The sequence below is a fragment of the Protopterus annectens genome, chromosome 5.part0 (assembly GCF_019279795.1).
Source record: "Protopterus annectens isolate FY-2018-M chromosome 5.part0, PAN1.0, whole genome shotgun sequence".
In the NCBI taxonomy this organism is placed as follows: Eukaryota; Metazoa; Chordata; order Ceratodontiformes; family Protopteridae; genus Protopterus; species Protopterus annectens.
This window is the reverse complement of record NC_056735.1, coordinates 1,778,777,299-1,778,801,611: the sequence shown is the minus strand read 5'-3', so window position 1 is coordinate 1,778,801,611 and position 24,313 is coordinate 1,778,777,299. Positions and strand designations below refer to the sequence as shown.

General features: G+C 40.2%; 1 protein-coding gene across 1 annotated transcript in view; it reads left to right on the top strand.

Annotated features, from left to right (window-relative positions):
- Positions 1-24,313, top strand: part of LCP1 (lymphocyte cytosolic protein 1) — a 550,854-nt gene that overhangs the window by 443,125 nt on the left and 83,416 nt on the right. The window contains exons 13-14 of the mRNA XM_044071582.1: positions 566-680; positions 23,430-23,563. Of these exons, the coding sequence (XP_043927517.1) occupies positions 566-680; positions 23,430-23,563 (249 nt within the window). The remainder of the gene's footprint in view (positions 1-565; positions 681-23,429; positions 23,564-24,313) is intronic.

Sequence of the window (24,313 nt, the reverse complement as noted above, 5' to 3'; positions counted from 1 at the left end):
TATCTGCTTGAAGTATAACATAGACCATGTTCTTGAAGAATACAAGGCACACAATTAAGACATCTTAGGCACTGAAATTACTTTCCCAAGCTAGAATCTCAATAGTTACTTCCATAACGGAAAAAAAAAAGGTGCACCAAATATGCCTAAGTTTTATATTTTGACCTTGCGTAAATGTGCTACTTTATGATTGTTATGTAGTAGTGATAAAAGTGGTTGTACCAAAATTTCAGCTGAAAGACCTATGTCCCTGATGAGTAAAATATTCAGTTATGCAGGGTATGAGACAACAGTGATGAAAGGGCTGACTTGCACTGTTGCCTGGAAAATAAAATATTACATACCTGTAATATGTAAAATATTACATACCTGTAATATTCTGGTAGAATAATGGTAAGCCTTAGGATGCTAACAGCTGTATTGTATGCATGTTTCTGCTATGAAATTGACAGGTGAGGGAGGCATGTGAATGCATGGCTTCTTTTCTCTTACTGTATCTCAAAGAATTTTACAATGTTTTTTAAAAGTTTCTGATTGTATTTTTTTTCTGTCTTTTTAACTGCAGCGACATTTCAGATGCCACAGTGATATTCCAGCTCTATGAAAAGATTAAAGTTCCAGTAGACTGGAACAAAGTGAACAAACCACCATATCCTAAACTTGGAGGCAACATGAAAAAGGTATGTCCCCAGATATTATCTATTTAATTAACATATTCTAATGAATCTATCAGAAGGTAGGTTTGATGTACAGCTGGAATAAGTTTCCAATTTGTGTGTTCTAAGGTAAACAAAAACTATAAAACAGAAACATTAGAACAACATAGGAAGTGAAATAGTGGGTTTGATCAGTCGCTATAGGCATTTTGTCTGTGCTTCACTGTATCCAAATGGTGTTTATAACATTGTTATTCCAACACAACACAAGCTTGGGCTGCTTAAAGAATACTCCATACTTTTTGGATGTCTTCACCAGCAACACACAGTTCAGCCCACCTCAGCATATGTTGCATTTTAATACCGCAGTGCTCTTGTCCAGGGTTTTACTCCTGAGTTAAAACAAAACATTTGTTCCTAATTAGTTCTTATATAGATGTCACCTTCTAGCTCTTTGCTGTCATACTGCAGTGATACTGATATCAAAGGTACTCTGATGACATTGACAGCAGACGGTGAAGATACAACAAAGAATTATGACCTGATATACAAAACAAACTACACAGCAACATAAAAAGTTAATGAATTTTATTTTACAATTGTAGTCATGGAAACTTATTAAATACAAGAAGGTTACCTTATGTGTTCTCCCTGGCTCAGTGCAATATGCACTGAATAAAAAGTAGAAAGTGCAAAGTCTCAATGACATCTTAAGTCTACACACCTAAAATACTGAAAAGATGAAGAAATAAATAGCAAAGTAAATCATGCTACATCATCATCACCCTCCATTACCACAGCTGCCAACACCTACATTATTTATCAATTTATTCTCAGTCAATGTCCCAGAAAAAAATATTTATTAAATTATATCTAATTCCACTCCTCCCTGTTTATTTCTGTGTCCCATTCTCTCTTCCCCCTCCCTTCAATGCATCTTTCTCCAAAACAAGTTTGTCTTTTTTCTTCCCTTCTTCCTTTCCTTCTTCTTTTATTCCTTCCTTCTCATTTCCCTCTTCTATCCTTCCTCTGTTCCCTTTTTCCTTCCTTTCATAAAGCCCACTGATCATTCATTGTAAATAATATTATGAAATACGTAAAAAATATCAATGCAGTATAACGTTCAAATCCTACTTTTCATATTTTCTAGCAACATTATTTTCTAGTTGTACAATTGGTTTGGATTCTTGTGGTATTTGGGATTGTAGTACTGGGCCAAGTCTAAAAATAGGTCATGTGACTCAGGGTTCTACCCTGGTTTACAAATACAAATAAAATAAAAAAATAAAGTAACCCCAGGAACATAATGAATTTAATAATGGCAAATAAATAAAACAACCCCATGAATATAAAGAATTTAATAATTCCAAATTTGAGAGCAGTGACATTTCAAGACTTGTACAAAAAATGCATTTAATTCACCATGTGCACAAATCTGAAGCAGTTTGTTGCTAGACAAGATATTGCAGTCTCTACAAATATGTTTGGAATGTAGAAACTATCCTATATTGACTCACTTAAAAGTATGAAATATTTTTGTATGAGACAAAATACTTGGACCAGCCCCTGTAATTATACGTGAATGAAGTGTCTTGCAGTGAGCACCTGATACCCAGGTGATCCATAGAGCACAGCTGTTCTCAAACTGAAAAAAATACATGGAGCTGCTGTGTTGCCTACTCATTCACAAGCTGAAGGATGGGGGTCAAGTATCATGCTAGTAAGGATGGGGTCAAGTGTCATGCTAGTAAAGTGGGACCAGGATAACACTGATGTGTGCCAGACTTTGACAGTATAAACTGGATCTTAAAACAAGGAGTGCCAACTTACTGTTAGGACTGGAGCTAAATCTTGTCTGGGAGGTTAAGAATTACCAGATAGATTTACTAGGTCTTGCCATATATATATATATATATATATATATATATATATATATATATATATATATATATGTATATATATATATATATATATATATATATATATATATATATCAGTGGTAGATTTACTAGGTCTTACCTTGTATATATTAGTGGTTTCAGAACCAGACTTCTAAAGTAGAGATGCTGTTTCTACTTCTAGGAAAATAACCTGCAAGAGAGGCTCTAGACCAGTGATGCCGAACCTTTTGGGTTTGGCATGTCAAAAGCTCCTGGCACAAAATAATTCAGTGCACTTCACATGACCAATGAATGCAAAAGTAGTGTCTTTGGTAACTTGGGTGCTAGTGATCACTAACATGTCACCCAAAATATCATGGCATGTGTCACCTTTGACATGTGTGTCATAGGGTCACCACCACTGCTCAACACGTATATGGGAACACTCTAGGTTCATAGGTAAGTACTAGGAAATCAGTCTGCAGTCCATTTCAGGCCTAATGAAAAATACTGTTCAAAATTTCCCTCTAGCCTCAAGGAGGGCAATACAAGATAGACTAGGGGGAGAATTTAAGGCTGCCCATCCAGTTATATAGGTTTACCTTGAAGGTGGCAAGGGTGCCACTCTGCTTAATGTGCAGAGGAAGTTTGTTCCAGAGGTGAGGGATACTTTGGGATATGATGTGAGGAATACACTGGGATGTGATATCTGTCACTGCTTATATATCTGCTAATGAAAGTTTAGTTCTTTGAACTGCCAAGGAATAGGAGGTCAAGCAGTGTTTGATTTTTCAAGGCATGAAAGGCTAGACACAGATCTCCATGAAAAAGTCTGTAAGAGATTGAGTACAGAAAAAGGGGTGCCAGTCTCACCTGATAACTAAGATATTTGAGGCCACAGATCTTCATAGTTAAGAATCTCTGAGGTCTTTCAAGTTGTGTGATATGTTTTGATAAATACATATCTATCAGAAGAAAAATTCAAACGAGTCGCATCTGCCTCAGGTGATGAAACACTTCTTTATTAGCAGCTAACCAGATTACACAGCATGTTGGCCAAGATGATCTCCTCTGGTCAACTTGTTTACTGACATCAACTTTTATACTGCAAGCAAAACAACTTTTTGTTACATTTCTGACTGTTGACAGTTGGCTATGAAAAACATATAGGATAAACATGTTTATCACAAATCAGCTCAAACCAACAGTTAGTACAGAATGTTCAAGAAGTACAGAATGTTCAATTCAACATTGGTAGCTCAAATTTTCCAGGACACACAGCCTGCTTCAGTAAATTAAATCTTACTCGGTCGTGCGTCCTTATCCCAGGCTTCACCAAGCTATAACCAAATCTGTTTATTCTGAAATGCAGAAAACAGTTATTATTCAGGTTCATAAGCAATGCTGCATTTTGTTCACAGATGAGGCCCATCTTTGATAGGCATATCCCAACAAATAATATGTTCACTTTGCAAGAAGAGGGAAAAGACAAATAACAGTATGTTTTAAAACTTTTTCTCTTAACATTTCCCCCCTGAAAACACTTTTATTTGTCTTTTTATTTCAGCAATATATGGTAAAAACTAAGTTTTTCTTTGCATACATTACTTCATTGGCAAGACAAACTTTTAAACTTCAAAAACATTTGCAAAAGTCACACTTCAATGTATTCACTTTCACCAGTCTGTTGCAATTGCTGGTACATTGTCTTCGTAACAGCAGTATCAACCAGTCTTTGTAGAAGACCTCTGATACAGGGTATACAACAGCAACCACATACCACCACAATAGCCACAGTGACTCCAATGGACACCAGGAAACTGCTGATGAGATGACTCCATTTTCCAAACCACGCTTATAGAAAGTCTGTAAAGGGATTACTTACCCCAGAGTTCTCTGCCAATTCTTCGGATAACATCTCCAAACCTTTCAAAGCTCGAGTGATACTTCCATCAGGTGCAGTGTTGTTTGGAATATATGTACAACAGAAAGTCCCAAACATCCTGCAAACTCCTCCTTCTTTGGCCAGGAGCATATCCAACGCAATTCGATTCTGCCGTGCCACCTGCGAAGTGGCCTCCAGTTGTTCAGCAATTCCTTTCAATGTATCTTTGGTATAGTTTACAAAATGCTGCTGGTTATAGTAAATGTAGTTGATCCAGTCCACATTCTTATTAGGTTGAATCCAGACAAAGATGGATGTAAAACCAGCTGCTATTTGGTTTATTGCTTTGTATTCATCAGGTACGCCTCTTGGTATGCCAATGCTATCGATGTAGACACCGTTATCGAAGGATTGCTTCGGTGCCTCTCTTTTTCTCCTACTCAATCACTTCAGCTTTATTTCAAGTTCTCTTACGAAATTGCTTGCTGGAACTGGGAAAATGTAGAATGGCAGAATTAACTTTACAAGTGCACAAGTTCCCTTCCAGGGAATCGTAAGCCTTGATCTGAGTTTGTTGTCTCCACATAACCACCATACGTCTGCTAAACTATGAGTTTGGTTCTCCAGAAATGGATTCTCATTGCCATTCACAGTGGCATTGCAATAGTTCTGCCCCATATTGCCATAATTCTTCCCTGTGCCATCTCTGGAAATGCACATATATGAACCTGGATAGGAAATCGCTGCAGGCGGTTTCTCAACTTTGCTTATGACTGGAAAATGCTGAGTTTCATTTTTGCATTTATCTTCAGTTTTGTTGAAGAATAATTTCAACAGATGTTAGGTTACCTTCATCTCGCATCAATGGGACTGTCGCTAGTTGCTGTTTACCTTCAGCACAAGAAATACAGTTTTCATGATGTGCTTCTCGGGTACTATATCTAACCCAAGATAACCATTCATTATGGTGTACGAATCCCGTCTCAAGTAATAATTGTTCTTCTTCTGTGAAGGCAAAATCTGCTTTACTTGTCACATTCTTAAGGCTTTGTACTTTAAGTTGGAGGGTCCCCAGAGGATCAGTTCTAGTTGGAAGGGACACTCCGATTCCATAAACTCCTGAATCACTTTCTTGTGGTGACACAACGGCTATAGTAATTACTTCGGTACCTTGGGAATGCGCAATTTTTATTCTTTGTTGCCTGCTTTTATCTTTCTCTGGTATCACTGCACCACTTGTTTCCCATCCATTCACATCTGTTGACCACCAAACATTTGACCAGGACGTACAGTCTCTATTGCACAAGTATTTTGCACGAGTCAAGAAATTATTATTGTTCCATTTAGAACAGTCCAAAATTCCTTCACAAAGTTTCACCTTAAACACAGTAGTAACACCTGTTTGCGCTTGCAGCACCACCATTCCTTTTTCTCTTGCAACTGTTCCTTCTCGTATGGACATATTTACTTTCGCTACCTAAATCATCATCATGTGACAGTTCAAGTACCAGTTGAACATGGCCATCCTCCCTAAGGACTACCTCGCGCCGTTGGTTTCTTCACTGGGTTTGAGATGAACTAACCCCTATTGGGCTAATCCCCCTTTGTAGCCAGACTTTGCGTTCAGAGGTCCAGTGGAGTTTGACCAACATCAATGGCAGAAGGAAGAGCCTTGAGTTTTTTACAGTGGGTGATATGAATCCACGAAGTCCTCTCAGCGATCTTTACAGCCGTAGGTGTCGAGATTAGTACTTGGTATGGGCCTTCCCACCTGGGGGATGACCAATTCTTTCTCTTCACAATTCGGATCCACACCCAGTCCCCAGGTGCCACGCTTAACAAGGTTTCATTTCTGGAATCTGCAAAGGAGTCATTGGTTACAAGAGATTTGAAATTTAGCAGCTTCTTCATATAATCCACTAGATCCTCACCCCCCCTCACGCTCTGCTGGCAACAATCCTTCCACTGCGGGACGTAATATGGTCTCCCAAACAAAAGTTCAAATGGTGTAAGTCCTTTGTAGGAAGGTGAGATTCGCATATACAGGAGTGCCAAAGGAAGTCACGCAGTCCATGATCTGTGTTTCTGCCATCAGTTTGCGGAGCTTACTCTTCAAGACACCGTTGTGTCTTTCCACCAGTCCAGCTGATTGGGGATGGTAAGCACAATGATATTTAAGATCAATTTGAAACACTTGACCCAACTTCTGAATAATCTGGTTAACAAAATGAGACCCATTATCACTGTAAATGCGTCTTGGTAAACCAAATCGGGGAATTATTTCTGTAGTCAAAAGCTTTGCGACTGTTTGTGCATTCGGGTGCTTTACTGGAAAAGCTTCTACCCATTTAGAAAAAGCAGCAATAATGACTAAACAGAACCTTTTTCCCTCTGAGGGTGTCAATTCAATACAGTCCATACAGAGTGTGTGGAATGGATATGGAGGGGTGGGGAATGCCTGCTGAGACTTTTTAACTCCCCCCTGAGTATGATACTTTGCACATAATAAACAAGATAAACAGAATTGCTTTGCATAAGTTGAAAACCCCTTACACCAAAACACCTTAGACACTATTTGAATCATCATCTGTACTCCTACATGGGCAGGTCCATGGCTAACCAATGCCGCATACCTAAAAAGGTTTGAGGGTAATACCATTTTGCCATCTGATGCCCTATACAACCCATCCTGTTGAGTGATACCATATTTTACCCAACGACATTTTTCCTTCTGTGTTGTCAATGTTTGCATTACTTTTAGTGTTTCTAAGTCTAAGAGGTGTCCGGGCTCTAAATCATTGTCATGCAAAAGCAAATAATTTTCTTGAGCTGCCTCTTTTGCAGCTATATCAGCAAGTGCATTTCCCCTGGAGACAGGATCTTTTCTGTTGGTATGTGTGGAACATTTACATATTGCTATCTGAAGTGGTAGTTGCACTGCATCTAACAACTGTAAAATTAAATCTCTGTGATTTATTGGTTTGCCTGTCGCAGTAACCATTCCCCTATTCTTCCATTGTTGAGCGAAAAAATGTACAGTGGAGAAAGCATATTGACTATCTGTATAAATTGTCACTTTCTTACCCTCCCCTAAGGTACAAGCTCGAGTCAAAGCCACCAACTCAGCTGCTTGTGCAGAATAAATGTTTGACAATCTTTTTGCCTCCAAAACTTCAGTTTCTGTGGTGACAGCATACCCTACTAGTGTTTTTCCTACAGTGTCTTTCTTTGCTGATCCGTCTACAAACAAAACGAGATCAGAATCTACCAATGGAATATCCGTTAAATCTGGTTGGGGAAGCACTTTGTCATGAATGCTCTCTAAACAAACGTGTGGAGTACCTTCTTCTGGAGTCGGCAAAAGTGTCGCCGGATTAAGAGTAGTACATCTTTCTATGGTCATATGAGGCTGTGTCAGCAGCACTGTCATACATGACAAATGTCAACTAGGAGATAAAAAGGTTATCTTATCTTGCAAAAGTATAGTAGCTACTGAATGTGGAACCCGCAATTGTAATGGGTGAAACAAAACTAATGATGCTGAGGCTTGTGCTGCCATGGCAGCTGCCACTACAGCTTGAACACAATGCGGCAATGCCCTTGCAACAGGATCTAATCTGGACGAGTAGAAAGCTATCGGTGTCTGTTTATCCCCATGTACTTGTACCAGAACCGAAGTCATATATCCTCCCTTACAATCAACCATTTGTATAAACGGCTTAGAATAGTTCGGAAAACCCAAAACAGAGGATCCTGCTATCAATTGCTTAATTCTATTAAATGCCTGTATTGCCATATTTGTCCACTGTATATCATTTTTAGCTGCCATGGGAGTGTCATAGATTAGTGCGGTCAATGGCCCTACTTCCTCAGCATAGTTAGGGATCCAACTTCTACAAAAATTAGTCACACCTAAAAAGGACATCATCTCCCACTTAGTTGTGGGCATAGGTGTCTCAAGAATTGCTTGTTTTCTTTTGTTCTCCAATTGTCTACCTGCCTGTGAAATTAAATAACCCAAGTACTTTACTTGTGCTTTCCACAATTGTAACTTTTCTTTATTTATCTTATGTCCTTGCTCAGCTAAAAAACTAAGAAGGGCAAGGGTATCCTTTCTACAACTTTCCTGCATGGGTGAAGCCAACAAAATATCATCTACATACAACAGAACCTGGCTTCCCTCTGGGGGAACAAACTGAGCTAAATTCGCAGCCATTTCTTGTGCGAATATTGTCGTACTCTCACAATAACCCTGTGGCAATCTGGTGTAGGTGTATCTTTTACCTCGATAAGTGAATGCAAACCAAAATCTACTCTCCTTGTGTAGTGGTATGGAGAAAAAAGCATTGCTTATATCTATGACAGAAAAATATCTGTACTAAGGTAGTAAATCATTAAGTAATGTATAGGGGTCAGGGACCACCGGTGCTCTTGGGATCACAGCCGAATTAACTGCTTGTAAATCCTGAACCAACCTCCATGACCCATCCGGTTTCTTTACAGGAAACAACGGAGTATTGCAGGGCGAATCTGGGCATTCAACAAGAATTCCTACCTGTTTTAGCTGCTCAATAACTGGCTTAATTCCTTCCTCTGCTTGTTTACTTAGCGGGTATTGGTGCTTATGAGGTCTAAAACCTGACTTTGGAGTTATACAAACTTCACCTGCTGTTTTCATCAGTCCTACATCCCCTTTACCTTTTGACCATAAATCTACAGGTAAGGCACTTAACGCACTATCTTCCTCTTGAGTTAGAAGGATTTGTCATGCCATTTTTGTTTAGTCATCCCTGAGGTGCACACTTGGTTGTGCCCAAGTCACCCAATTTAATCTTTGTACCTGGATCTGTTGATCTTTCAATTGACATTCGGACATTGTATGCTAATTTGTTACCTTTTTCGCCAAATCTACCCAATGTGTCCCCACCGCTTTAGTAATTGAAATATGTGGGCTATAACCTGAGCGATATAAAGAACTCATTTCCTTGGTCAAAGTACAGGTCACTACTGTATTACCTTGCGTATCCCAAAACATATCATTCAAAATTATCCTTGCACGTTTGTGCTTAAAGAATTCTTTTTCAAATTCTTTATCCAGACCAGGGGCCTTTCTGTAGAACATTGTACAATGTAAGTGCGCCGCAACCTGCAGTGACCCGCTCCTAGATTTACTTAAAGCTAGGTTGATCAAATCTGTATCAACCCTCCCCGGCCCATTTGAAATCAAGTCCTGGCTATACCAGTAAAACAAGTCTTGCACTCCCTGTACCACCAAGCCATCTGCTAACCTTTTCGCCTCAATGCCTTTAGGTGTGGGAATTGCTGCTATTCCAAACAAATGCATCAAATCTCTTCCCAGCAAATTAACTGGACAAACTTTCAATATAATTACCCTACACCTAACAGTTTGGTTTGTTTGCGGATCTGTGAACAATAGAGGATGAGACAGTGGTTCCTTATAAATTTTCCCATTTGCCGCTTTCACAAGGACAAACTCGTCCATCCCGCAGTTCAGGGGCAGAACTGCTGGACCCAAAAGTGTACACAATGCACCTGAATCACATAAAAACTCCACTTTCTGTCCTCAACCAAAAACTCTATCATGGGTTTTTGATCTAGATGCATAGCAATACCCAAATTTGCCAGGTTTATGACTTCACAGTCACAATCCCGCCCTTCCTTCTGAGTGTTCTGACATTCATCGCAGAGAGTGTCTGCCTCATCATCATCACAATCATTCTCACTTTCTTCTTCTCTACAATAATCACAATAATGAATTTGGCACATTCCTTTACTATCATATAGTCATGCGGAGCCCTTGTTCGTAAGCTGTGGGGGATGTTGCCACTCTTCACAGTCGGCAGCGAAGTGCCCATGTCTACCGCACTTAAAACATTTTCCACGTTTTAACCTCCCCTCATATACCTCTGAATGTCCACCCGGTTTATTTAACGTGTCCCATTTCGGGCCCCCACGTTTTTTTTACGCCACCACAGCGCCCTTGCCCCCTTTGGTCCTGTACCAAGAATATACCACCATCATCCCCTACTGCTAACACTTGTACTTTCTTTTTCTTTTTTAAATTGAAATGTCGCTCAGCATGCCATGCATACTCAAACAAAGGTTGCAGTCTACATGTTCTATGATCTACCATATGCTTAGTTATAAAACTACTTATCGGAGCCCTACAACCCTTAAGAAAAGCATTTTTCAATTGCTGTTCATACGGACTATCATTGGTCTGATCCTGTGGAATCATCATTCCGCAATGGTTATTGAGCACTTCTGTCAATCTTACAATATAGTGATCTACAGATTCATCATCCTTTTGGATGCACTGATTTATTACTGTCCAATCTGCTCTTGGATGCCACTTTTCAGAAATTCTCTTCAACAGATCAGTGACTCGCGTGTCTAACACCCCAGAATTATGCTTTAATGTAGTGCCGTCATCTGCCTTACATGTCCAAGTACCACAAACTAAGTGCCAATCTGGACCCAGGATTTGTCGCACTACTTGTTCTACTTCTAAACTATTTAGATGATAACTTAAACGCATACCAACGATGTCCTCAGAAAACTTTTGAAAATTAACCTTGGGATGAGGAATACCATCTGTAGCTCGTTTTATATCCTCTCTAGCCCAGGAACGATAAACTAAAATAGTTGGCTCTTGTCCAACATCCCCCGCTTGTGGGTTTGCAACTTGTATTAAGGGAAGAGCTTCTGAGTGGTCAGAAAGTTTAATGGCCCAACGTCCTTGCCCTGCTGGTCCTGACCTTAACTGCATAGGGTGGTCTACCTGTTGCAAAGCAACCTTGGGTACTACGGGAATAAATTGGAGGGGCCACAACGCTTCCTTGAGCAGCCAATAACCCACCCTGCTGTACAGATCCCACATCTTCAGACTGATATTGAGGAGGTTCCGCCGGTATGGCAGCAGCAATTTCCCCATACGGTGGGGCAGTTGCCTGCCTTTGTACTGCACAAACTGTATGCTCATCCTCCTTATCTAGAAATACAGCTACTTTTCCACTTGGCACCAGTGATCCCTTTTGATTTATTTTTTCTTTTTCCTGGCATTGTTTTCCTTTTATAGCTCATTTATTTGCTTCTTCTAACCATTTTTGTGCTTGGGGAAATCCCAATTGTCTTTGCTTTTTAGTTCTAGTTCCTGCATCTCTTTTCAAATCTCTAACCAATTTTGCACAGGCATTCTTATTCATATTTCAACTTCCACTTTTTCAAAAATTTAACATTACTTTTGTTAAAACCTTTCATATACTTAGCATCAACATTTAAACAGGCATCACTCTCACACTTGCAGCAACTCAAACCCATGTTTCCCCTAGATTTCTTATTTTAGGACTGTATCAAAGTTATTTTACAGGGCTTATTATAAAATGGGGCTATCTTAACAGGTGATCCTAACAAAAGAATCTTAACAAGTAATCCTTCCCACCCTTAACTAAAAATAAAACCCTTGTCGACAAGATTAAATTAAATTAAAAGAAAATTTATTTTTCATCCTACCTGAACCAGATGAGACTCCTTTTCGCTTTTTTTTCAGAAACCGTCCCTCAGATAGGGATTAGTGAGCGGCCGGCTTCCTTTCAACGACAAATCAGTCGGAGGGCTTTCAGTCGAGGGAATCTTAAGATGAGAAACCCTCACCTGCACAGGTTTTTCTGTCTCTCTGTTGGTCTGATCCGTATCTTCATAGAGGTTTCCGGTCCGAAGAACCAAAATGTCAGAAGAAAAATTCAAATGAGTCGCATCTGCCTCAGGTGATGAAAAACTTCTTTATTAGCAGCTAACCAGATTACACAGCATGTTGGCCAAGATGATCTCCTCTGGTCAACTTGTTTACTGACATCAACTTTTATACTGCAAGCAAAACAACTTTTTGTTACATTTCTGACCGTTGACAGTTGGCTATGAAAAATATATAGGATAAACATGTTTATCACAAATCAGCTCAAACCAACAGTTAGTACAGAATGTTCAAGAAGTACAGAATGTTCAGTTCAACAATGGTAGCTCAAATTTTCCAGGACACACAGCCTGCTTCAGTAAATTTACTCTTACTCGGCCGTGCGTCCTTATCCCAGGCTTCACCAAGCTATAACCAAATCTCTTTATTCTGAAATGCAGAAAACAGTTATTATTCAGGTTCATAAGCAATGCTGCATTTTGTTCACAGATGAGGCCCATCTTTGATAGGCATATCCCAACAAATAACATGTTCACTTTTCAAGAAGAGGAAAAAGACAAATAACAGTATGTTTTAAAAATTTTCTCTTAACAATATCAAAAGTTGCATTATATTTAATATTGGGGTCTGATTAGAAATAAGTAAAGAGGGGCTAAGACTTCTTTGATTTTAGTAGATATGACTTTGAAATTAGATGGGCCAGATCAAAGGCTTTTTAAACTACTGTGGATATATGATGGTCAAATGAGAAGGAATTATCAACAAGATGGCCTAGCTCCCTTACAACAGTGTCTGATTGGAGGAGTGCATCTCCTATAGGGTAAAATGAACAATTCTACATTTTATTTGCATTTAATTTGAGACCATTGCCCTTGCACCAGTTGTTAACATGGTCTAACCTAGGTTGGAGCAGTTCTAGGTCAGTTGAAGATCGAACAACAGCACTCAATTTACAGTCATCTACAAATGTAGTTAACCATAAGCCAGGAGTGCTGGCCTGAAGGTTTGAGACATATTTGCCAAATAGGAGAGAACACAAAACTGAGCCCTGTGGTACACCACTGGTAACTTTTTTACTTTTCAGAAGAGACACTTTTGCTTTTCAGAAGACAACCTTCTACTCAAACCACATGCATCCTATCAAATAGCCATTAAGCTATCCACTACACAGTATAGGTTCATAGGTTCATAGGTAGGTACTACGCTATCTGCCCGAAGGCATTTATAAGCCTAGCCAGAATGTGTTGGCTTTCGCCGCCCCCTTTGATTAGTTCCCTGTGCCTCTGTCCAGCAGAGCCATTGAAGTGATCCCTGGGTTAAACTTTTTGTTTCCCATCCACTCGTCAAGGTTTCTCTTGAAGAGGGTTAGCGAGGAGCTCTGCCTAATGTAGATTGGAATCTTGTTCCAGAGCATGGGAAGTCTCTGGGACAGGAATTTATCCCTCCAGCACGTCCTATTTATTGTTGTGGTGAGGTTTAGATCCCTGGAGCATGTGGCTCGAGGGGATATGGTTTTCTTTAGGTGGAGCATGTCCATCAATTCTGGGTTGGACATTGCCTTGTATGTCAGGCAGAGATCACCTCTGAGTAGGCGGTATGCAACCAAATACAGCTGGAGTTTCTTCACTCTGCATAGGGCATCTGCTTGAGGCCAGTGATCCTCTTGGTGAGGTACTTCTGTGGTCTTTCCAGTTGCTGCAGGTGTCTTGTAAGGTACATCCCAAATGGGGCACTGTACTCTATGATGGGTCTGATGAGTAATGCATAGAGGGGCCCAATGACCTCTTTCGATCTGGATGCAAGCCCTTTTGTGATTAGGTGGGCCACATAGAAGGATTTTCTAACCACTTTGGCAATGTGATTATCAAAAGAGAGGTTACTATCTGCTTGGGTCCCCAGATCCCTTATTACGTCTTCCGTATTTAGGGGGCTACCACCTATGTGGTAGTTTGTGGGTACTTTGTTTTTTCCAAAGGGGATGACTATGCACTTTTTGGCATTTAGCTTGAGGCCATGGTTTTGACACCAGGTATCTGTCTCGGTAAGACCCTATTGGAGGATGTCTGTGTCAGCCGGAGTGTCAATTATAGCCCCTAGTTTGCAGTAGTCTGTGAACTTGGTCAGCCATAATCCTCCTGTGCTTGCCTGTACCTCTGAGAAGTATATGCCAAACAGGAGGGGTCCTAGAACTAAGCCCTGAGGAATGCCACTTGTAACTGGTTTAGAGTCAGACCTAGCTCCTGCAACTCTTACCATGTAAGTTCTGTCCGTGAGCCAGTTGGCAACCCATCTCGTGACATAGGGGTTTATGTTCAGGCTGGTGAGCTTGTCTATAATACCTGAGTGGGGAATGCTGTTGAAGGCCTTTGCAAGGTCTAGGTAGGCTGTGTGGCCCATGTTTCCCTCATCTATAGCCTTGGTAACTGTCTCAAAGAAGTCCACCAGGTTTAGGAGGCATGATCTGCTCTTAAAAAAGCTGAACTGGGTAGGGTCCAGTGTCTGGAGGTTTGCATTTGCAATGTCTCTGTTAATGAGATCCATGATGATGTGCTCCATAGCTTTGCAGACCAAGCTAGTCAGGCTTATAGGGCGATAGTTCCCGGAGTCCATTGTGGCTCCACCTTTGTGGAGTGGAATAACCATTGCTGTGCACCACTCTGTGGGCACGTAGCATGTGGAGAGGCTGAGTTTAAACAGTGTGTTTAGGTGAGGGGTTAGTTCATCTTTGAGCTTGTATAGGACGCAGCCTGGGACACCATCCGGTCCCATTGATGGTGTGTTTTTTGGCTTTGGAGAGGGCTATTTTAACCTGAGTGTCTGTGATTTCAGGGGCACTACATTCTTCTGGTATAGTTATGGGCCCTTTTGGGGGTGAGAGGGGGTGAAGTTTGCACTGAACCTGTCCGCCAGGATGTTGGCTATATCGGTCGGTTCAGTGTATTTTGTGCCATTCTGCACTAACTCTGAGCAGATCTGAGAATTGCCACTTAGATTCTTGACATAGCTAAAGAATGCCTTGTGGTTATCTTTGGAGTCCATGGCAATTTTTATTTCAAAGTTAGCATTGGATGATTTTATAAGGGAATGTAGTTTCTTGCTGATACTGTTCAGGAATGTCTTCCCTTCTTGGGATTTTACTCTTTTCTGTACTAGTTTCCTCCTTCTATTGTATAGCTTGTTTACGGCAGGGGTCCACCAGACTGGTTTCCTTTTCTTGGAGGAGAGAGTCTTGGTTTTGTTTGGGATAGAACAATCCATGCATTATTGTAGGTGCCTGTAGAGTGCATTAGTAAAGGATTTTGCAACTTGGACAGCGTTATCCTTTAGCATGGGGGCTTTGAAACTTCCCACCTCGGTCATAAGTAACGTGAAGTTTGCTTTTGAAAAGTTTTCACAGTGGTTTCTTTGACTGGGGTGGTGGCGGAATGTGGATATCCAGAGTGATTAGTTTATGGTCAGATCTAACCAGCGAGGGGTTGACCTCCAGTGTGGAACACCAGTCGCCCATGTTGGTGATGACCAAGTCCAATATGTTTTCACCTCTGGTGGCGGTGTTGACCAGTTGATCCAGGGCATTTGAGTTTATAAATTCTAGGAAATGTTGGGCAAGGGAATTTGTACTTGAGTAGTTCTCCCAGTTAATGTTTGGGTAATTGAAATCACCCAATATCAGGGTGTTTTTTGCAGGACCTTTATGTTTCACAGTGTTTCCAGGAATATGGAGTGGGGGTCCTGGGACATGGTTGGTGATCTGTAGCAAGCTATAATTTGAATATCAGTTTTGCCCATTGTTAGTTGCATATGGATGATCTCTGAAGCATTGTGCTGTGCCTCTAACCTGGAGGTGTGGGTATCCTTGATGAATATGGATACTCCCCTGCTTTTTACATTTCGGTCTGGGTTTTGTGGCCGAAATGTATGGTATGAGTTGTAGCCTGGTAGTGCTGGGGTGCTCTCTGGAGCCTTAAACCAGGTTTTTGTTACTGCACATATATCGATTTTCTCCATACTGAGGACTGCCTCGAGTGCGTGTATTTTGAGGTTTAGACTTCTGGCACTGAGTAGCATTACCCTCAGTTTTTTGTTACTTGTACTATTTACGGTGGTGGGTTTGTCTTTTAGCCTTGCCTAAAAAAGGCACTATGGGGGTGGCAAGAGCCTTGGCCAGTATCCAAAAGCCTAAGGGTGACAGGTGCAAGCCGTCTCTAGCAAAGCAGCATGGCTTATTGAGCATGTCATAACAGGCTGACAGACACTGGATCCCCTGTGAATGGCACCAGAAGCTTAGCCAATTGTTGAAATTGATAATGTTTTCTCTATACCGTGGTTATCATTCTTGATGAGGGCAGGATGCTACTTTCATGTAGTCCAGGGAGGTACAGCTCAGGTCATTCACACCAACATGAACAATGACAGAGTCATATATGTACTTGTTCTGGAGTTACCTGAGTGTCTGTGTTATGTGTTGGATCCTGGCACCCAACAGGCAGCTAACAGTAACCTTCTCCTTGTTCAGCCTAGTGAGTGGGGCGTCAGTGTGCCTGACTATAGAGTCACCTATTACTAGTGTGTTAGGTATGTTATTTTGCCTTAAGGGCTGTGATTGTGTGGCACACAGTTTTTTTGAAGTATGTGTTTCATGGTTTGTGTTGGGGGGTGGAGGTTGCTTGGATGTCTGTTTTGGAGGTCTCTGTTGCTTCTGCAGATTTTTATTTAGAGCCTCTGAGTATGTTTTTGTGCATTTATGTGTGTTTTTTGCCGTTGCTGGTTTCATAGGTCTATGTGAGACTGGTGGTGTGATGCAAGTAATTCCCTTCTCCTCTTGACTGCCTGGTCCAGTCTTGGATTGAGAGAGCTTAGCCTCCAGTTTGGCTGTATGATTGCATCTCTCACATGTATTAGTGTTTGGTGGAAGGAGGAGAGGGTTGTCTGTGTACATGAGGCAATTGTAACATTGCCTCAAAAGCCCATATTCACCAGTTGGACTGGAGAGTACACCTGAAACTGCCCTTTGGACATGCCTGGATAGGTACAGTGAACTTTTTACTGATTGACTGGTAAGTTCGAATAGTGAGCCTTGTCCTTCTCTACAGTATAGGGGGGGTCTAGTGCTAAGGTTTATTAGTGCTTGCTATGAGTTTTGAGCAAGTGCCGGTATGAAAAGTGAATGGTTTGAGTGCTTAAGTTGAATGTTTGTCTAGTTCCAAGGGTAAAATTGAAGAGTAGACTTTGTGGAGCCGGGAATAGTTATAGCCTAGATAACTGGCATTGCCCAGCAAGCAAAACCTTGCAAATGTGGATTTTATAGCAGGGAAATGAAAGAGATAGAAATTAGCCCAAAATGGCCAATAAACTACTAATTTCTGGGCTGAAACCACTCTTCCAGGGACAGATAGGCTGCTCAAAGCTCCCTCTCTCACAGTGAACAGAGAAACTTCCTTCTATCCAAGTAAGGTATGGACTATACTAGCTTAGAAAGGTGAGAAAACAAGTATATATTTTTCTTTTTTTGTTTTTCTTCAGAAAATAAAGCATATACAATAAAAAAAACACTTTAAATGCACAGAAATGGCTATCACACTTGAGTGTGTAGCCTACAACAGTTAAAAAGGTAATTTAAACACAAAAATGACTTTGTTAAAGTACAGGCAGTAAAATAAGTACAATATGTAGCTGAAACAAGCTTTTTAAATCACAGAAACTCTAGAAAATCGGTGTTTTACGTGGAATTAGCTAAAGGCAGCAAGAAAATGCAGAATAATTATAATCACTCCAGAGTCTCTCTTTTGTCTCTCTGCTGCTGTAGAACTCTGCAGGGCACCAGGCAGGAGCTTGCTGAGCTGTATACTAGCACAAAAACTTTGCAAATGCAGGTTTTATAGCAGGGAAATGAAAGTGATAGAAATTAGCCCAAAATGGCCAATAAACTACTAATGTTTGGGCTGAAACCACTCCTCCAGGGACAGATAGGCTGCTCAAAGCTCCCTCTCTCACAGTGAACAGAGAAACTTCCTTCTATCCAAGTAAGGTATGGGCAAACACAGAAACTTGTAACACAGCCCTGAATTCAGCACTAACCTGAAAACTGGACTATACTAGCTTAGAAAGTTGGGAAAACAAGTAAATGTTTTTTTTTTTTTCAGAAAATAAAGCATATACAGTCAAAAAAACACTTTAAATGCCCAAAAATGGCTAGCACACTTGAGTGTGTAGCCTACAACAGTTAAACAAGCAATTTAAACACAAAAACAACTTTGTTAAAGTGCAGGCAGTAAAATAAGTACAATATGTAGCTGAAACAAGCATTTTAAATCACAGAAAATCTAGGAAATTGGCATTTTAGGTGGAATTAGCTAAAGGCAGCAAGAAAATGCAGAAAAATTATACTTAATCACTCCAAAGTCTCTATTTTGTCTCTCTGCTGCTGTAGAACTCTGCAGGGCCCCAGGCAGGAGCTTGCTGAGCTGTGATATAAGGATTTATATACAGATTTTCAAGTCTGTCAACAATGCCTGCATGGGGAATAGTGTCAAAGGCCTTGTCCAGGACTAGATATTCTGCATGTACTGCATACCCACTATCTACTGCTTCTATTATTTTTTTATAAAGAAATTAATGAGGTTAAAGAGGCAAGACCTTCTTTGGCAAAGCCAAATTGATGAGGGTCCAGGGTTAAAAGATATTCAATGTCCAGATTAATGAAGTTTGAGATAATGTACTCCATATATTTACATTTGAGGCTAGTGAGACTAATGGGTCTATAGTTTCCAGGGTCCAAGATTGGGCCACTGTTATGTAATGGCAATACAATAGCTGTTTTCCAGGCTTCGGGGATGTAACCTGTGGAGAAGTGTAGATTAAAGAGTTTAAGTAGGGGCTCAGAAAGACATACTTTGGCAGTGACAATCAGGCAACTTAGTATATTCTCAGGGCCCATGGATGAGATATTCTTGGTTTTTGAAAGGGCTGAGAGAACTTGTTACATAGTAATTAAAGGGGGTGGCTGGGACTGTAGAACCTGTGGGATAGCTATAACTGTTGGTGAAGTAAAATTTGCACTAACTTTGTTAACCAGGCTATTAGCTATTTCCTTTCAGTCAAATAGTCTAGGTTTATTGTGTACTATAGTATTGTGGACTAGCTCCAAACAATGTTGGGTATTAGTTCTTACCTTCCTGACTTAGTTAAAGAAAGAATTGTGGTTACTTTTGGTTTTAGTGGCTACTGTATGTTCATACTCCGCTTTGAGCTTCCTAACACTTTCCCTTAACTCTTAGTTTGTTTACTTATTGTAGGTAGAATGAGACCTCTTATTAGCATTAAACAGCTTTCTTGTTATATAATTTATTTATATGGGTATTTTACCACAGCAGTTTGTTTTTAAATTTCTCATTATTTTTGCTGCAGATAGGGACTGCTATATCAGTGCAGCTATTTAAGTGGTAGTAGAAGTCAGAGGCACAGGTAGCAACTTTAGCAATGAGATCCTTTGGTAGTGGATTACAGTAGAATGTACTTAAGTCATCAAGTAATTGAAGGTTTGCTTTTGAGAAATGCCTAAAGACAGAGCTAATTATAGGGGAAGCCCCCCCCAGTTTTAAAGGTTAGCTAAAGGAAAAGGTCACTAAATTATGGTCTGATTTACAAGACATAATACATATTGAGATGTGCAAGAAGTGACCATATTTGTGAGGCCAGATAAATGATATTGGAGCCCCTAGTGGAGTTGTTACCTATCTTAGGTCTAGATCAAGGATATTGGAGCCCCTAGTGGGCTTGTTAGCTATCTGTGATAGAGAGTTAGCATTCATAATGTCAGTGAAGTGATGTGCATGCCCTCCATTGGCAGCATAGGTCAGCCAATTTATTGATGGATAACTGAAGTTCACAAGCAGAAAGTTCTTGGATATAATGGGAATTGCAGATAATTTATTAAGACAGCTATTGTGTTCAGAAGGGGACATAGAAGATGTTCTATAGCTACCTTCTTCTTTCGGCTTTTCCCGGTTAGGGGTCGCCACAGCGGATCATCTGTCTGCTCATAATTGGCAGTGGAGTTTTATGGTGTTGAGTTGCAGCCTGGTGCCCAGCCTTCCACAGAAGGCACACAGACGCACACACTCACACCTAGGGCTAATTTAGAGTGTCCAATCCACCTACTGCATGTCTTTGGGATGGGGGAGGAAACCAGAGCACCCGGAGGAAACCCACATGACCACAGGGAGGACATGCAGACTCCGCACAGAAGGTACCCCAGCCGAGAATCGAACCAGAGAACCTCTTGCTGTGAGGCGACAACGCTAACCGCTGCACCACCGTGGCCGCCCATGTTCTATAGCTACCTATGATGCGGTAATTAGTCTTGTTTATGCTGATGTGGACTTCTAGGAGTTCTAATATGATGTCCAAAGGAATCTGTCATGAGCAGATTTCCAGTAGGTCTGAATGTATGATAGGCATTATACCCTGGAATAGAGGGAGTGCTTTCATTGCTCTGAAACCTTAGTTCTGTAACTACACATATATAAATGTTTTCAAGAGCCTCAAGTTCAGGCATTTTTTAAAGGCAACTCCCATTGGCATTGACTGGAGCCAAATTAATATGTTTCAAATTAGAATTTACTAGGATGGAATGTCCATCACATAGACTCTGCCTAAAAGGGCAGTATGGGGGAACAAATGCTTTGGTCAGAAAGTGAAAGTATTAGTAAGAGAGGTGCAGACCATCACTGGCAAAGCAGAGAGGCTTGTCAGCCATACTAGATCATTGTAGAATGACACCAGCTATATAGCCATTTAATAAAGCCAATTATCTCGTATTTGTATCTTGGCATCATTCTGCATAATAGCAAACTACCACTCAAGACCAGTGTCTTTACATCACCTGGCTGTGTACTGATAGATGGAGGTTTTACCAGTCTACTGACAGATGGAGGTTTTACCAGTGTACTGATAGATGGAGGTTTTACCAGTGTACTGATAGATGGAGGTTTTACCAGTGTATGAGAGGAGCAACTACAAGTTGCAGAAACGAAACATGATGTATTTTTTTCATGTATATGCACGTAACCCTTATTCTGAGTATTTGTCCTTATTACAGATTGTAGATGTGGCTCTTGATAGCATGCTACCTCCTGACATTGTAATTGTGCAGGGAGAAGTCAGTGTTCCTGAGAGGATTGATGTAGATACCAAATTTGGGGCTCACATCAGGAATTCTGTAGATACAAAATTCAGTGCATACATCAGAAAAAATGAAGATACCAACTCACATCAGGAATGTTGTGCATGCAGACCTCAGTGCACATGTCGTAAAAGAAGGATATACATAGGTCAGTGATCGTGTGAGGTATGATGGTGATACAAGCTTTGGTGCTCACATCAGTAATGATGTAGATACAATGTTCATATCAGGAATGACGGTGAAACCAAATTCAGTGCTCATGTCAGGAATGACTGAGAGAGAAAATTCAATGCTAATATCAAGAATGATGGAGATACTGAATTCAATTCTCATGTCAGAAATGATGGCGTAACCAAACTTAGTGCTCAGTATCAGGGCTGATGAATATATGAGATTAGTGTTTATGTGATGAATGATGTAGATACAGTGCTCATGTCAGGAATGATGGAGTTATCGACAGGGGCTTGATTAGGAGGAACAGCCTAAGTGATATGAATCCAAGTGGACAATCATTTTTGATTACTGTGCTGCCCATGGATTGTCTATAGCAAATACCATGTCTCAACACAGTCATAGCTGTCCTTAGCACCGCAGTACCTTGGGTCAAAGATTGATGACTAGTTGTGCAGTCATGCCATCAGACTTATGGCCATGTGTTCTGGGCACTCGTGAAGAGAGGTGTTGAGCTGTCTACTGTTCTTCACTTGGTGATGAGTTTTGTTAAATAGCTGGGTTTGAAACTGGACAGAGGTGCCATAAACCTACAGGGAGGGTATCATGGGAATGCCTACCTGATACGTCTGTGCAGTATGAGTTCAAAACCTCATTGTTAATTACTGAGCTACGAATTCTCCACATGGTAAAGTAATGCTTTCCATGTGCAAAGCAATCAAAATGCACACCTTTCTCCCTCAACATAAAAAAGTCTTTCTTGTGGAATATGATGTACTAATGTCAGCATCTGAATTTTTTGTAATGATAAAAGACTCTATAAAGTGATGCACAAAGGAGAAACTTAGCACTTTACTAGAGAAGTAAAATGTCAGAGTATCAAAGGTTGTGCATTTAAGTGAATGTGACAGGTGCCAATACTACCTGTCAAGTACTGATGTTGCTTAATCATTTCACAACTACTAGGCACAACAACATGCAGAATAACGTTTGCTTTTGAACAATTGATCTGACACAAAATAATCTGCAAGAAAAAAAAATAAAGGAAACTGTAGCTGCAAACACGTTTGGGTAAAGTGACATATCACAACAAATTAAAAAATATGGACTAAGCCCAGCAGGCATGTTTTGGTTTTTGAGGAGATGGGAGATACTTAAAAGCATTGCCTGGTTAGATGACTTTCTTAGAGTTATACAGGATGCAAGTGGAGACTGAGACGATCAATTTCTGGGTTACAAAATTCAATTTATTAACAGCTCACACAACACCATTATCAGTGTGCTATACTGCCAGACTTACTACAAGTGCAATCTATGTACCAGGCATCTGTTTTCAGCTACGTTTTCTGTCGACACACTGCAGACTCCTACTATCTTGTCACCATACAGTTTTTATTTCATGCTATATGTGGCACATGCTTTCAGGCAGTGGCTTGACATGCTTACCAAATGAATGCACAGTCTGACATGAAAACTTAGCCTAAAGGAGATAATGAAATATTATGACATGAAATGAAAAAGAGGTAAAATATGAATGCAAGCGGTTAGATAGGGAGATGTCTGCTGTGATGATGAACAATAAAATGATAGAGCAACTTAATTAACATTGATTTTAAAGAAAAGGGCAAAGAGAAAGGTGATCTGCTTTAAAACAGGAAATAATTATTGGTCAGCGTGGAATCCGTATGACTAACCACCAAGTAATAGTAGTACTAGTAATAGTGTAGTACAGGTACAAGAATCAGAAATGATCTTAACTTACTTATGGATGGACACATTTAATACTTTCTCAGAAACTACAAGCTGAAATGAAAAACTACATTTGGGATTATTTCAGCATCACTACATTTTTGTTACTCTGCTCTTATTTGATACACATATGTATAGCATGGAAATATACCTACATTTTATTAACAAGAATATCCTTTTTTTGCAACAGCTTGAGAATTGCAATTATGCAGTTGAACTTGGAAAGAACCAAGCCAAGTTTTCACTGGTTGGCATTGCAGGGCAAGATCTCAATGAAGGAAATCGCACACTAACTCAGGCTTTACTCTGGCAGCTCATGAGAAGGTAAGTAATTGCAGTCTTTCCTCAATGCCACTGCAACGTATGTTTTCTGTTACACACTGCTTCTAAACATAGCCCCGCAACTTGACTATTTGATTGGCTTAAATGAATCTTTTAGCAGGGCTAAACTATAATTGCCTCCTCAAAAACACCTGTTTAGCCAATGCTGAAAAAAACTTGCAACTTTCTGTCATTATATGGCTGTAAGCATGGTCCAAAAGATTTACTGTTTAAAATGTTACTGTGTCACCACTTTTGTCCATTAGAATGGCTGCATCTATTTCATATATTTATGTTTTGCCTACTTCATCAAAAGACTAGAAAAACATGTATTTATTATTACTACACCATCACTGGCATAAAATAATATATTGCATATACGTAAACATACTTGAACGTGGGTATGTGCAGCAATACATTGTCCAGATGTCTCTGCTGATGTCTTCCAAGTCAAGAAACTATTTAAAATAGGAGTTACTAATATACAATTAACTCATTTAAACTAAGTAAGAAAAAATGTTTAAACAAGTGTGGTATATAACAATAATAATCACACCTGTCTAGCTGCTCTTAAAAATACCTTTTACCTACTTGGGATTTACTGTCACAGATGTGCTGACATGATCACACCGCCACTTAGGGAGTATTATTAATGAGCACCCTCCCACCAAGGACAGGCATGCCCATTCCTCCTGAACACTTGGTCAGTCACCCAAGCCTCTGATCAAACCCAGTTTACCTGGACCATAGTCA